This window comes from Xyrauchen texanus, chromosome 35 (genome assembly GCF_025860055.1).
Source record: "Xyrauchen texanus isolate HMW12.3.18 chromosome 35, RBS_HiC_50CHRs, whole genome shotgun sequence".
NCBI lineage: Eukaryota > Metazoa > Chordata > Actinopteri > Cypriniformes > Catostomidae > Xyrauchen > Xyrauchen texanus.
The window spans coordinates 22,360,110-22,383,797 of NC_068310.1; the positions used below are offsets into that span (position 1 = coordinate 22,360,110).

General features: G+C 38.9%; 1 protein-coding gene across 2 annotated transcripts in view; it reads right to left on the minus strand.

Moving 5' to 3' along the window:
• Window positions 1-5,258: 5,258 nt before the first annotated feature.
• Window positions 5,259-23,688, minus strand: part of LOC127628966 (zinc finger and BTB domain-containing protein 17-like) — a 41,514-nt gene continuing 23,084 nt past the window's right edge. For both annotated transcript variants that reach the window (XM_052105967.1, XM_052105966.1), the window contains exon 15: window positions 5,259-7,335. In XM_052105967.1, the coding sequence (XP_051961927.1) occupies window positions 6,992-7,335 (344 nt within the window). In that variant the 3' untranslated portion in view covers window positions 5,259-6,991. The remainder of the gene's footprint in view (window positions 7,336-23,688) is intronic.

A 23,688-nucleotide genomic window follows, 5' to 3' on the forward strand; every position in this document is an offset into this window, starting at 1 on the left:
GTTAATTTCAGCTTTATGAGAGGAAATTTCCTCCACTTTTCCTCAGGCTTTCGCATCTCTTTCATTGCTTTCAATGCGTCGATGCCAGGTGGCCAGTGCACCATATCATCAAGCACCCAGGACTTTGGGATGACTCCTTCCTCTTCTTTATTTCTCTCCCTCCAAACAGCCCGAACCCACATGACAAAACCTTGACAGAGAGGTAACATTTTTATTTTTAGTCTGGATCCAGGCCAGTGCAAGTACGAGAACTCTCATGTACTACTATATTGTTGTGCTTATCTATACTTCTCAATGTTACCGACTGAGGCAGGAGGCAGAACGCAGCTGGAGGATGAGTGAGTGTCAGGTGGCAGCACAGTGGTGGAGGCTGAGACAGGAGGGTGGAGGACAGTGGTTACAGACCTGCAAAAATGTTGCAGAAATTACTTGCCTTTTTGATGTTGATACTTTTTCAATATAGATGTTTTATTATTTCCCATTTGTGAATTGAACTTTTCTCAAATCTTTTAATTCTGCCTTATATTTTCCTGCACTAAATAACATGCTACCATCTCGCTGATTCTACACCCTTCACTATAAGCCATGGAATAGGCTATTAGTCAAACTTGCATGTCTCAGACTAACTTAGCCTACTTTTTTCTCATACCTGCAAATTTTATTTAGTTTCCCCAATTAATTCAGATCTGCATCTTTTGGCATAATGTTTTTACGATGGCAGATTGTAGTTGTATTATTTTTCAGATATCAGACATGATGTTTTAATAATAATTTTAGCAATCATAGTTTTATATTTAGGCCTATATATAAAAATATTATTTTTCAATTCTATTCTTCTATTTAAAGGATATACAGAAACAGTTTTCTAGATTACCAAAGTGCTGTAGCCTAGGCCTTTTACAATTATAAAAATTTTTTAAAACACAATAACAACCCCAACAATAAGCTATAAAAATGCAATAGCCTATATCAATTTTGTTTCTTCATAATTCTATCTTTGTGGGGGCATTTGGCCCTCAAAATGTGGGTTAAACAAGAACACACACACATATCCTATATAAAAATCACAGACGCGAGTGTCAACCGATCAGAACGCCGCTGACACACTGCACTGAGCCGTGTTGTACTGTGAATAGCGTGTTAAATACGTGTTAGCGAAAAAAAAACAATAAATAACTTCACTGCCACACGTGAATGACGCGTGACGTACTCGACACTTCACTGCCACGCGTGATTTGCGTGACGTCAGCATCTTAAATTGAATAGAAATAAATAGAAGAATAAAAAAAATAAGACGTTGAGTGAGACGTTCATTTAGACGAGTGCATGTTGCAAAGTTATAATAAACAGCCGATCTGAACGCCATAGTCGCCGAATGGAACATTTCGAGCGCCATACTAAACGCCTGATTCGCGCTGCAGGACCTCTAGTATGGAACGCGTCTTTACATCGACTTAACATTGAAATCACTCGCGCCAGAGGCTCTATTCGCGTTTGGTGTGAACGCACCATTAGAGCGCAAAAAAAGATCATAACATCTCGAAAGACGTCTATGGTCTCGCACTCCAGTCTAATTAGCACATTCCCAATTATTATTGTGAAGTTTACCGTGCTTGCAACTTCACCCTCACCGCAGCCCCGAAAAAAAACTCATCGGATCTACAAGATTCACATAAATGACACATTTTGATTCAAAACGGCTAATTTCACTGAAAAGCGACTAGTTTGCAGGTACACACGTCAAATTTGTGCATTTTGTGTAGAGACATGGCAGAAGCAGACCATGAAGCAGACCGCTACGATTCACTGACACACACACAAACACACACATACACATACACACACATTGATAAAATCATACGATGACTGCAGACAGTAAGACACTTCTTCCATTATACCGGAATGTAAACGTTACAGTTAAGCTAACCTCAGGTTACATTAGCTCGCTCGCTCATCATAACGTTAAAGATATGGCTGTGAAATTATTCGACATAATTCGTAAAATTACACCCATTAAAATTAAGTAGTCTATGTATATGATGGTGTATCAACATAATAACAACAATAGCATGCTAGCTGGTTACCAGGATTTGGAGAAGGATTTTGAGTTTCGAAGATCTCTAGCGCAGTTGACCAGACAGAGTGTGAGAGCCGTTATGCAGATTTGCTACTTTCCCGCGCGATATGGCCAGGATGTGACGTTTTTTGTAGTCAATTTGTAGTCCATGATGATTTTTAAAAAATCAGCTTCAATATCAGATTAAATTGACCTTTTAGTATATGCAATTGTGTCTGCTGTCATTTTAAACGTGAACTAAATATATGCTAGGATTTAAATAAATAAAAACTCGCAAAATACATAGACTTAGGCCTACAACTTTCAAGATCATTCAGGCTAGGTCTAGCTGTTGAAAATCATTGATTTACAATGAGTAATAAATATTTATATATATGAGTAATTTCAGACATTTTAGACATTGTTTTGACTTAAATTTCACATCAATTTGACGTCTTATTTCCTGACATCAAGTCAACATCGATTTAATGTCAATGATATTGACCTGAGATGTAGGGACCAGAAAAAACATGTCAGATTGATTCCTTTGTTGTGCCTCTTTACAACCACAAGGAAATAATTACAAAATATAATGGAAATATGCATATTCATGCATGTCATACATGGTGGTCAAAATCTTGACTATTTGTTGATGTCAAATTGATGTCAAGGTGCCCGCTGGGATCCACACTTGTCGACCAAGACAACATAAACTTACAGCATTCAAACACTGTTTATTGTGTTCATCTGGAAACCCACAGAAGCCCTAGACATTGCCCTAACCTTAACCTTAACCCTAAACCTTACCTAACTTTAGTAGCAACAAATCGATTATCACAAGTCTTTTAGTCAAAGCCACCTTGTTGTGGGCTATATGCTACATAATGAAATTAAGTTTATTCTGTATTTATTTGTTTAATTACTACCAATATTTAAACTATACATTATATATATATATATATATATATATATTTTTTTTATCTATAACATATAGGCCTATATTCTTTTTCCAAATATATATTTATGTATTTTGGATGAATTGGAATGTTCTTAAGATTTAAAGATATTTTTTTTTCAAGCAGGTTAATTCCATATTGTCCATCGATGGATTCTAAAAGTGTTTTCCATTAAATACCAAATGTTTTTCTCTGTTGGTACATCAACAACAAACTTTTCTTTAAGCAAATGTTCAATCATCAAGTAGCTCACAACTTGTAACACCACTTAAAATTGCAATCTGCAATTACTGCAACTGGCAGCCCATCACTGAACATAACAAGCACTGAACAAACAAATGAGCACCCATATCTTTGGCACCTGTTTTGTTTTCAACAAAAAAACTGTATGTGGTTCAAGTGGTGCTGTTTCAAAATTGATAAGCTCCCATCAAAGCACCAATGCAATTTTTATCAACATGAAATTATTATAAACAGCATTTCTCCTAGCTTTCCCAGCAAAGGTACAGAATCAGAATTTATTCAAGGCACAATCATAATTCATTTGTTTATTAACTAACAACCCAGTTGCACACTTAAAATCATTATGAGTGTTGAAAGGTTTCATTTAATAATGAACCTATACTTTAATAAAATATCTGATCTGATAAATTCCAAAATAATGTTAACAAAAGCAAACTGAGCTAGAACACCTAAAGGTATACAATAATAGTTTATATGAAAACATATAGGGTACAGCCACTGATATATATATGTGTGTGTGTGTGTGTAGAACTGGATTGCTCATGACGTCATGTCAGTGAAGCCACTGTGCCGCCATATTGCTATGCCCAAACATTCCAATGTCCCTATTGACTTAAATGTCATCTCATTTCAGCAAGTAAACATTAGTCATTCAATCACCGATTTTATATCTGAAATCTGCTTGTACGTACATCCCTACCATGCAAACGTCCTACACATGTTATTATTTATTTAAAGTCGGGAATTTTTCATGTTTCTTGAAAGCCCGAGCAAGATGTGCATGCTATATCAAACAGTATCCACCTCTAACAAATTTCTTCAGCGAACACATCAGCTGAATATAAACAAGTTCTACAAAATTTTAAAGTGGGATCACAATCACAATGGAGATTAATTTGTTTATAGAATAAGATGTTATGAAATGTCAAATGCAAATGAAATAAACAAGAAATGGTTCACCCTTTTATTAAGAGGTTATTTTAAGCATTTTCTAAATTTTTTTACTTTGTGCTGTCTCAAAAGTATTTGCATAATTTGACAAATTGTGCCCTATAACTATTGCCCCTGATTCTAAATGATATCACTAGAAACCCCTGTGGACCTTTTACCCCAAGTGAGTGAGCCTTTTACCAGTTGTGGGGTAAAAGTATCCCATGCCACCTTTTTTCTTTTTTTATAAATTAATTTAATTCAAAACAACCTTCTGTTGTTATTTCTTTTCACACAAATCATGTTGCTTCATCAATCTTCAATAAATGTACATGCATTTCTAGACTCCTGAGACACTGTGTGACCAGAAAAAAAAAGCTAAATTTCCTTAAGGTGTGCCTTTAGCACCACTGTACCCTACTATACCTCAATAAATTGTGTAAATAGTAGCTGCTTACAACACAAATCACTGATCTCACTAAAAGTAGCTTTTATAGTCTATTTGTAAGGCTTTGTTCACATGCAGGGAAAATCTGATTTTTTTAAACCAACTGTTCAAACCGCAAGTGTGCAACTGTGGCCACATTAGGCTACTTGTCATAGCAATACATTTGCTTTGGATGTTTAGCCATTTATTGTTTTTTAATGAGGTCAGTTTACAAAAGCTGAAAATTCTATTTGTAACGTTCCTACAGTATAGCGGTTTAAATTTAGAACGCAGTACGTCTTCTTATTGCGAAACCTTATGTAACAACCCATTGTGGAAAACGAATGACGAAAAAAAAAAGGGTCCAAACTGACCACAGATTTAGACTTAAATAAATAAAAAATAATGATTTTAATCTGATTTCAAACCACCTACGAATGTGGTTTGGATCAGGATTGTAAAAACCTGCTTCCATGTGTTTGTCCTGTTCAGACTACTAAAACCTTAACAGATTTGAGTTGACAGGCCAAGACAATCAGATTTTGTTTCTACCTATATGAACATAGAACACAATGAATGCATTTAGAAATACTTAAGATGTGTTTTAAACATGAGCCACTTGAAATATGTCAAATTAAATGTAGCATTTATTTTTGAGAGTTGTTTCAGCTTTTACCTGTTATGAAATGAATAAGCAGTTAAATAAGCAGTAATAAATCAGTTTTAAGTTCAATCCAGCCCCTTTTAAAAAAGGTAAAACTCAACAAACAAAAAAATTTAAACAATGAATTAATAAATAACATTTCATAACCTGATCTGTTGAAAACTGTTGGACAGTCATATGTTTAATTGGCCTTAGTAACACCATCTACTCTACTGTGAATACATGATATGACAGAGAAAAAATACAGTACAGGGATGCATCTAGACTTCCTCCAGTATTATAATATCTGACAAACAAATATTAAGGATTAGAAATTAGGTTTGTTTTTTTTCATATTAAATGACATTTTATCTTGTTTTCTTTTCTATTTAAACAAATCTATACAACTTATGGCTAGGGTTGTAAAGAGTAAACTGGTTTGTGAGATTTTATGACATCAGAGTAGCAGTTTAAAATATGAGCATCTTACATACACTCACCAGCCACATCATTAGGTACAACTGTTCGTCTACTTATTCATGTGATTATCTAATCAGCCAATTGTGTGGCAGATATGGTCCAAGAGTTTCAGTTAATGTTCACATCAACCATCAGAATGGGAAAAAAATTTGATCTCAGTGATTTAGACCTTTGCATGATTGTTGGTGCCATGACGGTGAGTGGCAGTTCTGTGGACTGAAATTCCTTGTTGATGAGAGAGGTAAATGGAGAACGGCCAGACTGGTTCGAACTGTCAGAAAGGCTACGGTAACTCAGACACCCCCTCTGTACAATTGTAGTGAGCAGAATAGCATCTCAGAATGCACAACATGTCAAACAATGAGGCGGATGGGCTACAACAGCAGAAGACCACATTGGGTTCCACTTCTGTCAGCCAAGAACAGAAAACTGAGACTGAAGTGGGCCTACCATTTGTGTACCTCAGCAGAAATCCAAATTTCATGGATTTCAGGCGATGTTTTCCAATCATCTACTGTCCAGTTTTGTTGATATAGTGCCCACTGCAGCCTCAACTTCCTGTTCTTAGCTGACAGTACTGGTACCCAATGGGGTCTTTTGCTGCTGTAGCCCATCCACCTCAATGTTCGATGTGTTGTATGTTCAGAAATGCTTTTCTGCATAGAACTGTTGTAACATACGTTTATTTGAGTTACTGTCACCTTCCTGTCAACTTGGACCAGTCTGGCCATTCTCTGGTCATTAACAAGCCATTTTCGCCCATAGAACTGCCACTCGCCGGATGATTTTTGTTTTTCATACCATTTTCTATACACTCTAGAGACTGTTGTGTGTGTGAAAATCCCAGGAGATCAGCAGTTACAGAAATACTCAAACCAGCCCGTCTGGCACCAACAATCATGCCACGGTCAAAATCACTGAGATCAATTTCTTTCCCCATTCTGATGGTTGATGTGAACATTAACTGAAGCACCTGATCAATACCTGCATGATTTTATACATAACACCGCTGTCACACGATTGGCTGATTAGATAAATCGCATGAATAAGTATATGTTCAGGTGTACTTAATAAAGTGGCTGGTGAGTGCACATCTAACATGTGAATTAGTATTTAATAACATCCCTCTTGTGAGAAATATAGCATTGAGCTGTTTTATGTTGTATTCATGTTATAAACTTTGTGACAGTCTAAATTCCATGTTGATCTCTCCATGCTTTTGAGTTGTCACTGGGCTTATTTAGGTCAGAAACTCCTCACTGTCCTTGGCTTTCAGATTCCACCTTCCCTTCTTCTGTCGCCATCTGTGTATTGGTCTCCTCTTCTGCCCCCTCAGTCTGAGATTCTGACTGGGCTAGTGCTTCTTCACCTTCCTCACTCTCTTCTTCCCTGGTGCGGAACAATAGCTCTCCCCCCTGGATGACCTGCTCAGTGGTTTGCCATGTACCGTCTGCTGCGTACTGCTGGTAGAAGTCTGAGTCTGCCTGAAACATGACCAGGGCCTGGGCAGTGTGTATGCGCACATGCTGGGCAAGGGAGCTGGCATCCAGGAACTTCTCCCCACAAGAGTCACATGCATACAAGATATGGGTGTTTGGATCTGCAGGTACAGAGTTGCATTGATGTGCTGATTCAGATACAATACAGAATGATACAATATGATACAGTACGATAAAATCCCTGAATTTCAAAGATAAGCATTACCCATGCAACAAAGCAAATGCCCCAGGAAATGCGATGTACAAACTAAATATACTGTATGTACGTATCAATCCAAATAATAAAAAAACTATGATAATAATATAGCTGCAAGCAGCAATGCGGATTCCTCCTCAAAATGGCAAATCATTTAAAATTGATCAGTAGATGGTTGGGGATAAACCCTCCCAATTAAGGAATTCAAAAAAACATGTCTTTGTTTGAATCCTAAACGAAACATTTTCAATGTACAGGAAAATCCATACCGGACCTTATGGATCCTTGAGGCTTTTTTGTTCCCAATGAGAAATGAGGCATGTACACCAAGTTTCAGAAGAATTGGACAAATGGCGTGGAAATATTTACACTTTGAAAATATTTTTTTGGGGCGTGGCCTGTAGCACCACCTATGGTCAAATGTGGGCCATTCTTGGATTGTGGGTTCCTGTTGGCCTGTAGTATCAATGTACAAAATTAGAAAATATTTGACCAGAAAATTGGAATTTTGGAGTGGCCTGTAGCGCCCCCTAGGGGCGAATGTGGGCCATTCTTGGTTTGTGGGTTCCTTTTGGCCTGTAGAATCAATGTACCAAATTAGAAAATGTTTGACCAGAAAATGGGACTTTTGGGAATTACCTGTAGCGCTCCTAATGGCTTAATGTTGGCCATTCTTGGTTTGTGGGTTCCTGTTGGCCTGTAGTACCATTGTACCAAATTAGAACATTTTAGACCAGAAAATGGGAATTTCGGCATGGCCTGTAGCGCCCCTAGGGGTGAATGTTGGCCATTCTTGGTTTGTGGGTTCCTGTTGGCATGTAGTATCAATGTACCAAATTAGAACATTTTTGACCAGAAAACGGGAATTTTGGCGTGGCCTTTAGCGCTCCTAGTGGCGTAATGTCGGCCATTCTTGGTTTGTGGGTTCCTGTTGGCCTGTAGTACCATTGTACCAAATTAGAACATTTTAGACCAGAAAATGGGAATTTCGGCATGGCCTGTAAGCTCCCTAGGGGCTGAATGTTGGCCATTCTTTGCGCAGTATTTCAGAGTGATGTCATCTTGAAGCATGTTAGGTTTGAAAAACCATCAGTCAAAATTACATTTGATTTATTGACACGTATATATTGTTAAAATTTGGACATTTACATAAACACGTCCCTTTCAGCCATTTTGTATCAGTATTCATTTTTCCTAAGTAACGTTCTCAAAGACTTCAATTCTACACATGTGTACCAAATTTCAAGTCAATTGGAGCTACGGTTCAGGAGAAGAAGAGTTTTGTAGGTTTTCGCAAATTTTCAACGTACGGAAAAATCCATCATGGCGGAAGTTATGGGTTCTTGAGGCTTTTTGTTCCCCATGAGAAATGAGGCATGTACACCAAGTTTCAGAAGATTTGGACAAATGGCGTGGAAATGGTATCACTTTGAATTTTGTTTTTTGGGCGTGGCCTGTAGCGCCACCTATGGGCGAATGTTGACCATTCTTGGTTTGGGGGTACCCGTTGGCATGGACTATCAATGTGCCAATTTAGAAAACTTTTGACCAGTGACTTTTTGAGCTATTGGGGCTCAAGGAGAAGAAGAATAATAATAATAAATATAGCTGCAAGCAGCAATGCGGATTCCTCCTCAAAATGGCAAATCATTTAAAATTGATCAGTAGAGGGTTGGGGTTAAACCATCTCAATGGATGAATCCAAAAACCACGTATTTCTGTCTGAATCCTAAACGAAACATTTTCAGTGTACAGAAAAATCCATCAATACAGACCTTATGGATCCTTGAGGCTTTTTTGTTCCCAATGAGAAATGAGGCATGTACACCAAGTTTCAGAAGAATTAGTTAAATGGCGTGGAAATGGTATCACTTTGAAAATATTTTTTGGGATGTGGCCTGTAGCGCCACCTATGGGCAAATGTGGGCCATTCTTGGTTTGTGGGTTCCTGTTGGCCTGTAGTATCAATGTACAAAATTAGAAAATATTTGACCAGAAAATGGGAATTTTGGAGTGGCCTGTAGTGCTCCCTAGGGGCTGAATGTGGGCCATTCTTGGTTTGTGGGTTCCTGTTGGCCTATAGAATCAATGTACCAAATTAGAAAATGTTTGACCAGAAAATGGGAATTTTGGCGTGGCCTTTAGTGCTCCCTAAGGGCTTAATGTGGGCCATACTTGGTTTGTGGGTTCCTGTTGGCCTGTAGTATCAATGTACCAAATTAGAAAATTTTTGACCAGAAAATGGGAATTTCTGCGTGGCCTGTAGCGCCCCTAAGGGCTTAATGTTGGCCATTCTTTGCACAGTATTTCAGAGTGATGTCATCTTGAAGCATGTTAGGTTTGAAAACCATCAGTCAAAATTACATTTGATTTATTGACACGTATATATTGTTAAAATTTGTACATTTACATAAACACGCCCTTTCAGCCATTTTGTATCGTATTCATTTTTCCTAAGTAACGCTTTCAAGGATGTCCATTCTACACATGTGTACCAAATTTCAAGTCAATTGGAGCTACGGTTCAGGAGAAGAAGAGTTTTGTAGGTTTTCGCAAATTTTCAACGTACGGGAAAATCCATCATGGCGGAAGTTATGGGTTCTTGAGGCTTTTTGTTCCCCATGAGGAATGAGGCATGTACACCAAATTTCAGAAGATTTGGACAAATGGCGTGAAATTGTATCACTTTGAATTTTGTTTTTTGGGCGTGGCCTGTAGCGCCACCTATGGGCGAATGTTGGGCCATTCTTGGTTTGGGGGTACCCGTTGGCATGGAGTATCAATGTGCCAATTTAGAAAATTTTTGACCAGTGACTTTTTGAGCTATTGGGGCTCAAGGAGAAGAAGAATAATAATAAATATAGCTGCAAGCAGCAATGCGGATTCCTCTTCAAAATAGCAAATCATTTAAAATTGATCAGTAGATGGTTGGGGATAAACCCTCCCAATTAAGGAATTCAAAAAAACATGTCTTTGTCTGAATCCTAAACAAAACATTTTCAATGTACAGGAAAATCCATACCGGACCTTATGGATCCTTGAGGCTTTTTTGTTCCCAATGAGAAATGAGGCATGTACACCAAGTTTCAGAAGAATTGGACAAATGGCGTGGAAATGGTATCACTTTGAAAATATTTTTTTGTGGAGTGGCCTGTAGCGCCCCCTAGGGGCGAATGTGGGCCATTCTTGGTTTGTGGGTTCCTTTTGGCCTGTAGAATCAATGTACCAAATTAGAAAATGTTTGACCAGAAAATGGGACTTTTGGGAATTACCTGTAGCGCCCCTAATGGCGAATGTTGGCCATTCTTGGTTTGTGGGTTCCTGTTGGCCTGTAGTACCATTGTACCAAATTAGAACATTTTAGACCAGAAAATGGGAATTTCGGCATAGCCTGTAGCGCCCCCTAGGGGTGAATGTTGGCCATTCTTGGTTTGTGGGTTCCTGTTGGCCTGTAGTATCAATGTACCAAATTAGAACATTTTTGACCAGAAAACGGGAATTTTGGCGTGGCCTTTAGCGCTCCTAGTGGCTTAATGTCGGCCATTCTTGGTTTGTGGGTTCCTGTTGGCCTGTAGTACCATTGTACCAAATTAGAACATTTTAGACCAGAAAATGGGAATTTCGGCATGGCCTGTAGCCTCCTAGGGCTTAAGGTTGGCCATTCTTTATGCAGTACTTCAGAGTGATGTCATCTTGAAGCATGTTAGGTTTGAAAACCATCAGTCAAAATTACATTTGATTTATTGACACGTATATATTGTTAAAATTTGGACATTTACATAAACACTCCTTTCAGCCATTTTGTATCGTATTCATTTTTCCTAAGTAACGCTTTCAAAGACTGTCAATTCTACACATGTGTACCAAATTTCAAGTCAATTGGAGCTACGGTTCAGGAGAAGAAGAGTTTTGTAGGTTTTCGCAAATTTTCAACGCACGGAAAAATCCATCATGGCGGAAGTTATGGGTTCTTGAGGCTTTTTGTTCCCCATGAGAAATGAGGCATGTACACCAAGTTTCAGAAGATTTGGACAAATGGCGTGGAAATGGTATCACTTTGAAAATATTGTTTTTTGGGCGTGGCCTGTAGCGCCACCTATGGGCTGAATGTTGACCATTCTTGGTTTGGGGGTACCGCTGGCATGGACTATCAATGTGCCAATTTAGAAAACTTTTGACCAGTGACTTTTGAGCTATTTGGGCTCAAGGAGAAGAATAATAATAATAATAATAAATATAGCTGCAAGCAGCAATGCGGATTCCTCCTCAAAATGGCAAATCATTTAAAATTGATCAGTAGATGGTTGGGGATAAACCCTCCCAATTAAGGAATTCAAAAAACATGTCTTTGTCTGAATCCTAAACAAAACATTTTCAATGTACAGGAAAATCCATACCGGACCTTATGGATCCTTGAGGCTTTTTTGTTCCCAATGAGAAATGAGGCATGTACACCAAGTTTCAGACAAATGGCGTGGAAATGGTATCACTTTGAAAATATTTTTTGGGGCGTGGCCTGTAGCACCACCTATGGTCGAATGTGGGCCATTCTTGGTTTGTGGGTTCCTGTTGGCCTGTAGTATCAATGTACAAAATTAGAAAATATTTGACCAGAAAATGGGAATTTTGGAGTGGCCTGTAGCGCCCCTAGGGGCTTAATGTGGGCCATTCTTGGTTTGTGGGTTCCTTTTGGCCTGTAGAATCAATGTACCAAATTAGAAAATGTTTGACCAGAAAATGGGACTTTTGGGAATTACCTGTAGCTTCCTAATGGCTGAATGTTGGCCATTCTTGGTTTGTGGGTTCCTGTTGGCCTGTAGTACCATTGTACCAAATTAGAACATTTTAGACCAGAAAATGGGAATTTCGGCATGGCCTGTAGCTCCCCTAGGGGTGAATGTTGGCCATTCTTGGTTTGTGGGTTCCTGTTGGCCTGTAGTATCAATGTACCAAATTAGAACATTTTTGACCAGAAAACGGGAATTTTGGCGTGGCCTTTAGCTCCCTAGTGGCTGAATGTCGGCCATTCTTGGTTTGTGGGTTCCTGTTGGCCTGTAGTACCATTGTACCAAATTAGAACATTTTAGACCAGAAAATGGGAATTTCGGCATGGCCTGTAGCGCTCCTAGGGGCTGAATGTTGGCCATTCTTTGCACAGTACTTCAGAGTGATGTCATCTTGAAGCATGTTAGGTTTGAAAAACCATCAGTCAAAATTACATTTGATTTATTGACACGTATATATTGTTAAAATTTGGACATTTACATAAACACCCTTTTCAGCCATTTTGTATCGTATTCATTTTTCCTAAGTAACGCTTTCAAGGACTGTCCATTCTACACATGTGTACCAAATTTCAAGTCAATTGGAGCTACGGTTCAGGAGAAGAAGAGTTTTGTAGGTTTTCGCAAATTTTCAACGTACGGAAAATCCATCATGGCGGAAGTTATGGGTTCTTGAGGCTTTTTGTTCCCCATGAGGAATGAGGCATGTACACCAAATTTCAGAAGATTTGGACAAATGGCGTGGAAATTGTATCACTTTGAAAATTTGTTTTTTGGGCGTGGCCTGTAGCGCCACCTATGGGCTGAATGTTGACCATTCTTGGTTTGGGGGTACCGCTGGCATGGACTATCAATGTGCCAATTTAGAAAACTTTTGACCAGTGACTTTTTGAGCTATTTGGGCTCAAGGAGAAGAAGAATAATAATAATAATAATAAATATAGCTGCAAGCAGCAATGCGGATTCCTCCTCAAAATGGCAAATCATTTAAAATTGATCAGTAGATGGTTGGGGATAAACCCTCCCAATTAAGGAATTCAAAAAACATGTCTTCGCCTGATTCCTAAACAAAACATTTTCAATGTACAGGAAAATCCATACCGACCTTATGGATCCTTGAGGCTTTTTGTTCCCAATGAGAAATGCGGCATGTACACCAAGTTTCAGAAGAATTGGACAAATGGGGTGGATATTATATCATTTTGAAAAAAAATTTGGGGCGTGGCCTGTAGCGCCACCTATGGGCAAATGTTGGTCATTCTTGGTTTGTGGGTTCCTGTTGGCCTGTAGTATAAATGTACAAAATTAGAAAATATTTGACCAGAAAATGGGAATTTTGGAGTGGCCTGTAGCGCTCCCTAGGGGCTAAATGTGGGCCTTTCTTGGTTTGTGGGTTCCTGTCGGCCTGTAGAATCAATACACCAAATTAGAAAATGTTTGACCAGAAAATGGGATTTTTGGAATTACCTGTAGCTCTCTAATGGCTTAATGTTGGCCATTCGTGGTTTGTGGGTTCCTGTTGGCATGTAGTATCAGTGTACCAAATTAGAACATTTTTGACCAGAAAATGGGAATTTTGGCATGGCCTGTAGCTCCTCTAGGGGTGAATGTTGTCCATTCTTGGTTTGTGGGTTCCTGTCTGCCTGTAGTATCAATGTACCAAATTAAAAAAAATTTGACCAGAAAACGGGAATTTTGGCGTGGCCTTTAGCTCTCTAGTGGCTTAATGTCGGCCATTCTTGGTTTGTGGGTTCCTGTTGGCCTGTAGTACCATTGTACCAAATTAGAACATTTTAGACCAGAAAATGGGAATTTCGACATGGCCTGTAGCTCCCTAGGGGCTTAATGTCGGCCATTCTTTATGCAGTACTTCAGAGTGATGTCATCTTGAAGCATGTTAGGTTTGAAAACCATCAGTCAAAATTACATTTGATTTATTGACAGGTATATATTGTTAAAATTTGGACATTTACATAAACACGCTCTTTCAGACATTTTGTATCACATTCATTTTTCCTAAGTAATGTTTTCAAGGATGTCCATTCTACAAATGTGTACCAAATTTCAAGTCAATTGGAGCTACGGTTCAGGAGAAGAAGAGTATTTTTAGGTTTTCGCAAATTTTCAACGTACGGGAAAATCCATCATGGTGAAAGTTATGGGTCCTTAAGGCTTTTTTGTTCCCCATGAGGAATGAGGCATGTACACCAAGTTTCAGAAGATTTAGACAAATGGCGTGGAAATTGTATCACTTTGAATGAAAAATCACTTTGAAAATCTCTACTTTCACTTTCACTTCTCTCTTAAGATTTTTTTTCTGTTTTTTTGTGTGATTTACATAAGCATATCACAAGCAATTTTATTTGAAAGACTATCTAGGCACATAATAACACTGTATAGCTGTGACTGTTTATAACTATTTCAAAATGTAGCCTACAAGCTCACACTTTAAATGGTCAGTGCTTTGATTTTTAAATCATTAAAATAGCAACAGATCCAGTGAAAAAATGGAGTGATTGTGTTTACATGCCATTCAAAAACGTGGCATTTTACAAGGTAAGAGAGAAATAAAAAACTTAAAATAATACCATTTGTACTTCTCAATTACTTGGGAATGTCTATGTTCAGGACCTAAGGCTAAATTGTTACTGTCTCTTTAAGAGGCTTTTATCGCATGATACGATACTTAAGGCACAGTTCAGTTTAATCTTTTGAGAACTGAGAAGTATCATTATTTTCGTTTTGTGCCATGCTTGTTGCATTTGTATTCATTGTGAGATGATAAAATACAGACTGCGTGAATGGTTGATTTTGTTCACTTGAATTTTGTGACGTGTTTCAGAAAAATAATCGCTAAGACAGAGACTGAGCACCCTGTTTATTTATTTTACAAAAGCACAAGGTTTTGTTGTTATTGTAAGTGTACACAAATAAAAGTACACATTTCATAGTTCGTAATGATGTCTTGCATGTTTCTGTATGGGCAAAAATGACGCAGTATTTTGTTTAAGTTGTTTCCGCTGTTTCGAGAGAAAAATATAGCAGGACGCCATCTGGAATAATGCCAGAATAAAATATAATTATTCCAGATTTCTTTCTCAACTGTTTGTTCACTTGAGACATAACAGACTCCTCAATATATCATGTATTTTGACACTCTGTTGTATGAAATTGTCCGCTCAGACGCTAAGCAGCAGCGAAAGACATCGGAGTGCGTGAGTTAGACGCCGACGCTGCTCGCTGTGTCACACAAACAGCTCGCAAACATGTATTTGAGTTGTTTTGACATTTGTTGAGTTGAATAGTGTAAAATCGCTTGAATGTTCAAACAGGCAAACATTGTATACAACCGACAAACCTTCATGATGATGCGAGCAAAAATGATCTCGCCATGGGTTTGCGTGTTGTCAGAGACAATTAAACAACATCATTCTCGGAAGTTTTGATACGTTAGGATTGATCAGCCCATCCCTACTTTCTTTAGACATATGTTTCATGTTTGTGTAAGTTTTTGTGACGTGTTTCAGAAAGATATTCGCTTAGACAAAGAGCACACGGTTTATTTTCTTTATTTTACAACAAATAAAAGTACAACTTTCATAGTTTGTGACGATGTATTAAATGTATCTGTATGTGCAAAAATAACGCAGTATTTTGTTTAAGCTGTTAACGCTGTTTCGAGAGAAAAATCTTAACAGGACACCACAGCTGCATCCGTGTTGTTCACAATAATTCATAATTAAATATATTGATACCCAATTTCTTTATCAACTGTTTGTTCACTTGATACATAACAGACACCCCAATATATCATGTATTTTGGTGTATGAAATTGTCCGCTCAAACGCATGAAGCTGTGAAAGCTTAACTCTCATCGGCGCAGCGAAGCGCTAGTCGCGACGCTGCTCGCTCGCTGTGTCACACAAACTGCTCGAAAACATTTATTTGAGTTGTTTTGCCTTTGTTGAGTTGAATAGTGTAAAATCGCTTGAATGTTCAAGCAGGCAACCATTGTACACAACCAACAAACCTTCGTGGAAGATGCGAGCAAAAATGATCTCGCCGAGGATTGGCGTGTTGTCAGAGACAATTAAACAACATCATACTCGGAAGTTTTGATAACGCTAACGCTGTCTCGATAGAGAAAAATCTAACAGGACATCACAGCTGCATCACTAGACCCCTTCAATAATTCATAATTCAATATATTGATACCCGATTTCTTTATCAACTGTTTGTTCACTTGAGATATAGCAGACACCCCAATATATCATGTATTTTGGTGTATGAAATTGTCCGTTGAAACGCAAGAAGGGAAAGCTTAACTCTCATCGGCGCAGTGAACGCTAGACGCGACGCTGCTCGCCGCTGTGTCACACAAACTGCTCGAAAACATTTATTTGAGTTGTTTTGCCTTTGTTGAGTTGAATAGTGTAAAATCGCTTGAATGTTCAAACTGGAAAGCATTAAGACACACAATTGATTTGACATACCTCCATGCAGACGCAAAATGTCTTCTGTAGTCTAAGTCTGAGCTCCACCCACTAGGAGACCGAAATGCTTCATTAGAGAGATTGCTACAGAAGAGCTGCATGTGGTAGACAGAGTTACTCCAGTAGAGGGAGCCTCTTTGCTCAGCCAATGTAAGTGAATGGGATTTTACATGTGGACCATATTTGTCCAGTAGAGGGAGCACTTTTGCTCAGCCATTGTAAATCAATGGGATTTTAAAAATTTTTGATCATCTTTTGTGTGTACATTTACATAAACACGCCCATTTCAGCCATTTTGTATTGTATTCATTTTTGCTAAGTAACGCTTTGGAAAGACATACATACTACACACGTGTGCCAAATTCCAAGTCAATTGGAGCTGAGGTTCAGGAGAAGAAGAGTTTTGTAGGTTTTCCAAAATTTTCACTGTACAGGAAAATCCATAATGGCAGAAGTATGGGTCCTTGAGGCTTTTTTGTTCCCCATGAGAAATGAGGCATGTTTACAAAGTTTCAGAAGATTTGGACAAATGGGGTGGAAATTATATCACTTTGAATTTTTGTTTTTGGGCGTGGCCTGTAGCGCCACCTATGGGCTGAATGTTGACCATTCTTGGTTTGGGGGTACCCACTGGCATGGAGTATCAATGTGCCAATTTAGAAAATTTTTGACCAGTGACTTTTTGAGCTATTGGGGCTCAAGGAGAAGAATAATAATAATAATAATAATAATAATAAATATAGCTGCAAAGCAGCAATGCGGATTCCTCCTCAAAATGGCAAATCATTTAAAATTGATCAGTAGATGGTTGGGGATAAACCCTCCCAATTGATGAATTCAAAAACATGTCTTCTGTCTGAATCCTAAACTAAACATTTTCAATGTACAGGAAAATCCATACCGACCTTATGGATCCTTGAGGCTTTTTTGTTCCCAATGAGAAATGAGGCATGTACACCAAGTTTCAGAAGAATTGGACAAATGGCATGGAAATGGTATCACTTTGAAAATATTTTTTGGGGCGTGGCCTGTAGCACTACCTATGGGCAAATGTGGGCCATTCTTGGTTTGTGGGTTCCTGTTGGCCTGTAGTATCAATGTACAAAATTAGAAAATATTTGACCAGAAAATGGGAATTTTGGAGTGGCCTGTAGCGTCCCTAGGGGCTGAATGTGGGCCATTCTTGGTTTGAGGGTTCCTGTTGGCCTGTAGAATCAATGTACCAAATTAGAAAATGTTTGACCAGAAAATGGGACTTTTGGGAATTACCTGTAGCGCTTCCTAATGGCTTAATGTTGGCCATTCTTGGTTTGTGGGTTCCTGTTGGCCTGTAGTACCATTGTACCAAATTAGAACATTTTAGACCAGAAAATGGGAATTTCGGCATGGCCTGTAGCTCCCTAGGGGTGAATGTTGGCCATTCTTGGTTTGTGGGTTCCTGTTGGCCTGTAGTATCAATGTACCAAATTAGAACATTTTTGACCAGAAAACGGAATTTTGGCGTGGCCTTTAGCGCTCCCTAGTGGCTTAATGTCGGCCATTCTTGGTTTGTGGGTTCCTGTTGGCCTGTAGTACCATTGTACCAAATTAGAACATTTTAGACCAGAAAATGGGAATTTCGGCATGGCCTGTAGCTTCCTAGGGCTTAATGTTGGCCATTCTTTACGCAGTACTTCAGAGTGATGTCATCTTGAAGCATGTTAGGTTTGAAAACCATCAGTCAAAATTACATTTGATTTATTGACACGTATATATTGTTAAAATTTGGACATTTACATAAACACGCTCTTTCAGCCATTTTGTATCGTGATTCATTTTTCCTAAGTAACGCTTTCAAGGACTGTCCATTCTACACATGTGTACCAAATTTCAAGTCAATTGGAGCTACGGTTCAGGAGAAGAAGAGTTTTGTAGGTTTTCGCAAATTTTCAACGTACGGGAAAATCCATCATGGCGGAAGTTATGGGTTCTTGAGGCTTTTTGTTCCCCATGAGGAATGAGGCATGTACACCAAATTTCAGAAGATTTGGACAAATGGCGTGGAAATTGTATCACTTTGAATTTTGTTTTTTGGGCGTGGCCTGTAGCGCCACCTATGGGCGAATGTGGGCCATTCTTGGTTTGGGGGTACCGCTGGCATGGAGTATCAATGTGCCAATTTAGAAAATTTTTGACCAGTGACTTTTGAGCTATTGGGGCTCAAGGAGAAGAATAATAATAATAATAATAATAAATATAGCTGCAAGCAGCAATGCGGATTCCTCCTCAAAATGGCAAATCATTTCAAATTGATCAGTAGATGGTTGGGGATAAACCCTCCCAATGAAGGAATTCAAAAACATGTCTTCTGTCTGAATCCTAAACTAAACATTTTCAATGTACAGGAAAATCCATACCGACCTTATGGATCCTTGAGGCTTTTTTGTTCCCAATGAGAAATGAGGCATGTACACCAAGTTTCAGAAGAATTGGACAAATGGCTGGAAATGGTATCACTTTGAAAATATTTTTTGGGGCGGCCTGTAGCACCACCTATGGTCTAATGTGGGCCATTCTTGGTTTGTGGGTTCCTGTTGGCCTGTAGTATCAATGTACAAAATTAGAAAATATTTGACCAGAAAATGGGAATTTTGAGTGGCCTGTAGCTCCTAGGGCTTAATGTGGGCCATTCTTGGTTTGTGGGTTCCTTTGGCCTGTAGAATCAATGTACCAAATTAGAAAATGTTTGACCAGAAAATGGGAATTTTGGAATTACCTGTAGCTCCCTAATGGCTTAATGTTGGCCATTCTTGGTTTGTGGGTTCCTGTTGGCCTGTAGTATCATTGTACCAAATTAGAACATTTTTGACCAGAAAATGGAATTTGCATGGCCTGTAGCTCCTAGGGTGAATGTTGGCCATTCTGGTTTGGGTTCCTGTTGCCTGTAGTATCAATGTACCAAATTAGAACATTTTTGACCAGAAACGGAATTTTGGCCTTTAGCTCTAGTGCTAATGTCGGCCATTCTTGGTTTGTGGGTTCCTGTTGGCCTGTAGTACCATTGTACCAAATTAGAACATTTTAGACCAGAAAATGGGAATTTCGGCATGGCCTGTAGCTCCTAGGGCTTAATGTTGGCCATTCTTTATGCAGTACTTCAGAGTGATGTCATCTTGAAGCATGTTAGGTTTGAAAACCATCAGTCAAAATTACATTTGATTTATTGACACGTATATATTGTTAAAATTTGGACATTTACATAAACACGCTCCTTTCAGCCATTTTGTATCGTGATTCATTTTTCCTAAGTAACGCTTTCAAGGATGTCCATTCTACACATGTGTACCAAATTTCAAGTCAATTGGAGCTACGGTTCAGGAGAAGAAGAGTTTTGTAGGTTTTCGCAAATTTTCAACGCACGGGAAAATCCATCATGGCGGAAGTTATGGGTTCTTGAGGCTTTTTGTTCCCCATGAGGAATGAGGCATGTACACCAAATTTCAGAAGATTTGGACAAATGGCGTGGAAATTGTATCACTTTGAATTTTGTTTTTTGGGCGTGGCCTGTAGCGCCACCTATGGGCGAATGTGGGCCATTCTTGGTTTGGGGGTACCGCTGGCATGGAGTATCAATGTGCCAATTTAGAAAATTTTTGACCAGTGACTTTTGAGCTATTGGGGCTCAAGGAGAAGAATAATAATAATAATAATAAATATAGCTGCAAGCAGCAATGCGGATTCCTCCTCAAAATGGCAAATCATTTCAAATTGATCAGTAGAGGGTTGGGGTTAAACCTCTCAATGGATGAATCCAAAAACATGTATTTCTGTCTGAATCCTAAACTAAACATTTTCAGTCTACAGGAAAATCCATCATACCTTATGGATCCTTGAGGCGTTTTTGTTCCCAATGAGAAATGAGGCATGTACACCAAGATTCAAAAGAATTGGTTAAATGGCTGGAAATGGTATCACTTTGAAAATATTTTTTGGGGCGTGGCCTGTAGCCACCTATGGGCAAATGTGGGTCATTCTTGGTTTGTGGGTTCCTGTTGGCCTGTAGTATCAATGTACATAATTAGAAAATATTTGACCAGAAAATGGGACTTTTGGGAATTACCTGTAGCTCCCTAGGGGTGAATGTTGGCCATTCTTGGTTTGAGGGTTCCTGTTGACCTGTAGTATCAATGTACCAAATTAGAACATTTTTGACCATAAAATGGGAATTTCAAGTGGCCTCTAGTGCTCCCTAGGGCTTAATGTTGGCCATTCTTTGTTTGTGGGTTCCTGTTGGCCAGTAGTATCAATGTACCATATTAGAAAATTTTTGACCAGAAAACGAAATTTTGGGAGTGGCCTGTAGCTCTCTAATGGCTTAATGTGGGCCATACTTGGTTTGTGGGTTCCTGTTGGCCTGTAGTATCAATGTACCAAATTATAACTTTTTTGACCAGAAAATGGGAATTTCGGCTTGGCCTCTAGCTCCACCTAGTGGTGAATGTCGGTCATTCTTGGTTTGTGGATTCCTTTGGCCTGTACTATTAATGTACCAAATTAGAACATTTTTGACCAGAAAATGGGAATTTCGGCATGGCCTGTAGTGCTCCCTAGGGGCTTAATGTTGGCCATTCTTGGTTTGAGGGTTCCTGTTGACCTGCAGTATCAATGTACCAAATTAGAACGCTTTTGACCAGAAAACTAAATTTTGGAGTAGCCTGTAGCTCTCTAAGGGCTTAATGTGGGCCACACTTGGTATGTGGGTTCCTGTTGGCCTGTAGTATCAAAGTACCAAATTAGAAAATTTTTGACCAGAAAATGGGAATTTTGGCTTGTCCTGTAGTGCTCCCTAGTGGCTTAATGTCGGTCATTCTTGGTTTGTGGATTCCTGTTGGCCTGTACTATTCTTGTACCGAATTAGAACATTTTTGACCAGAAAATGGGAATTTTGGCTTGTCCTGTAGTGCCCCTAGTGGCATGATGTCGGTCATTCTTGGTTTGTGGATTCCTGTTGGCCTGTACTATTAATTTACCAAATTAGAACATTTTTGACCAGAAAATGGGAATTTTGGCATGGCCATTCTTTGCACAGTACTTCAGAGTGATGTCATCTTTAAGCATGTTAGGTTTGAAAACCATCAGTCAAAATTACATTTGATTTATTGACACGTATATATTGTTAAAATTTGGACATTTACATAAACACGCTCTTTCAGCCATTTTGTATCAGATTCATTTTTCCTAAGTAACGCTTTCAAGGATGTCCATTCTACACATGTGTACCAAATTTCAAGTCAATTGAGCTACGGTTCAGGAGAAGAAGAGTTTTGTAGGTTTTCGCAAATTTTCAACGCACGGGAAAATCCATCATGGCGGAAGTTATGGGTTCTTGAGGCTTTTTGTTCCCCATGAGGAATGAGGCATGTACACCAAATTTCAGAAGATTTGGACAAATGGCGGAAATTGTATCACTTTGAATTTTGTTTTTTGGGCGTGGCCTGTAGCGCCACCTATGGGCGAATGTGGGCCATTCTTGGTTTGGGGGTACCTGCTGGCATGGAGTATCAATGTGCCAATTTAGAAAATTTTTGACCAGTGACTTTTGAGCTATTGGGGCTCAAGGAGAAGAATAATAATAATAATAATAAATATAGCTGCAAGCAGCAATGCGGATTCCTCCTCAAAATGGCAAATCATTTAAAATTGATCAGTAGATGGTTGGGGTTAAACCCTCTCAATGGATGAATCCAAAAACATGTATTTCTGTCTGAATCCTAAACTAAACATTTTCAGTGTACAGGAAAATCCATACAGACCTTATGGATCCTTGAGGCTTTTTTGTTCCCAATGAGAAATGAGGCATGTACACCAAGTTTCAGAAGAATTGGACAAATGGCGTGGAAATGGTATCACTTTGAAAATATTTTTTGGGGCGTGGCCTGTAGCACCACCTATGGTCAAATGTGGGCCATTCTTGGTTTGTGGGTTCCTGTTGGCCTGTAGTATCAATGTACAAAATTAGAAAATATTTGACCAGAAAATGGGAATTTTGGAGTGGCCTGTAGTGCTCCCTAGGGGCTTAATGTGGGCCATTCTTGGTTTGTGGGTTCCTGTTGGCCTGTAGAATCAATGTACCAAATTAGAAAATGTTTGACCAGAAAATGGGACTTTTGGGAATTACCTGTAGCGCCTCCTAATGGCTTAATGTTGGCCATTCTTGGTTTGTGGGTTCCTGTTGGCCTGTAGTATCAATGTACCAAATTAGAACATTTTTGACCAGAAAATGGGAATTTCGGCATGGCCTGTAGTGCTCCCTAGGGGTGAATGTTGGCCATTCTTGGTTTGTGGGTTCCTGTTGGCCTGTAGTATCAATGTACCAAATTAGAAAATTTTTGACCAGAAAATGGGAATTTTGGCGTGGCCTTTAGTGCCCCTAGTGGCTTAATGTCGGTCATTCTTGGTTTGTGGGTTCCTGTTGGCCTGTAGTATCATTGTACCAAATTAGAACATTTTTGACCAGAAAATGGGAATTTCTGGCATGGCCTGTAGCGTCTCTCTAGGGGCTTGAATGTTGGCCATTCTTTGCACAGTACTTCAGAGTGATGTCATCTTGAAGCATGTTAGGTTTGAAAACCATCAGTCAAAATTACATTTGATTTATTGACACGTATATATTGTTAAAATTTGGACATTTACATAAACACTCCTTTCAGCCATTTTGTATCGTGATTCATTTTTCCTAAGTAACGCTTTCAAGGATGTCCATTCTACACATGTGTACCAAATTTCAAGTCAATTGGAGCTACGGTTCAGGAGAAGAAGAGTTTTGTAGGTTTTCGCAAATTTTCAACGCACGGGAAAATCCATCATGGCGGAAGTTATGGGTTCTTGAGGCTTTTTTGTTCCCCATGAGGAATGAGGCATGTACACCAAATTTCAGAAGATTTGGACAAATGGCGTGGAAATTGTATCACTTTGAATTTTGTTTTTTGGGCGTGGCCTGTA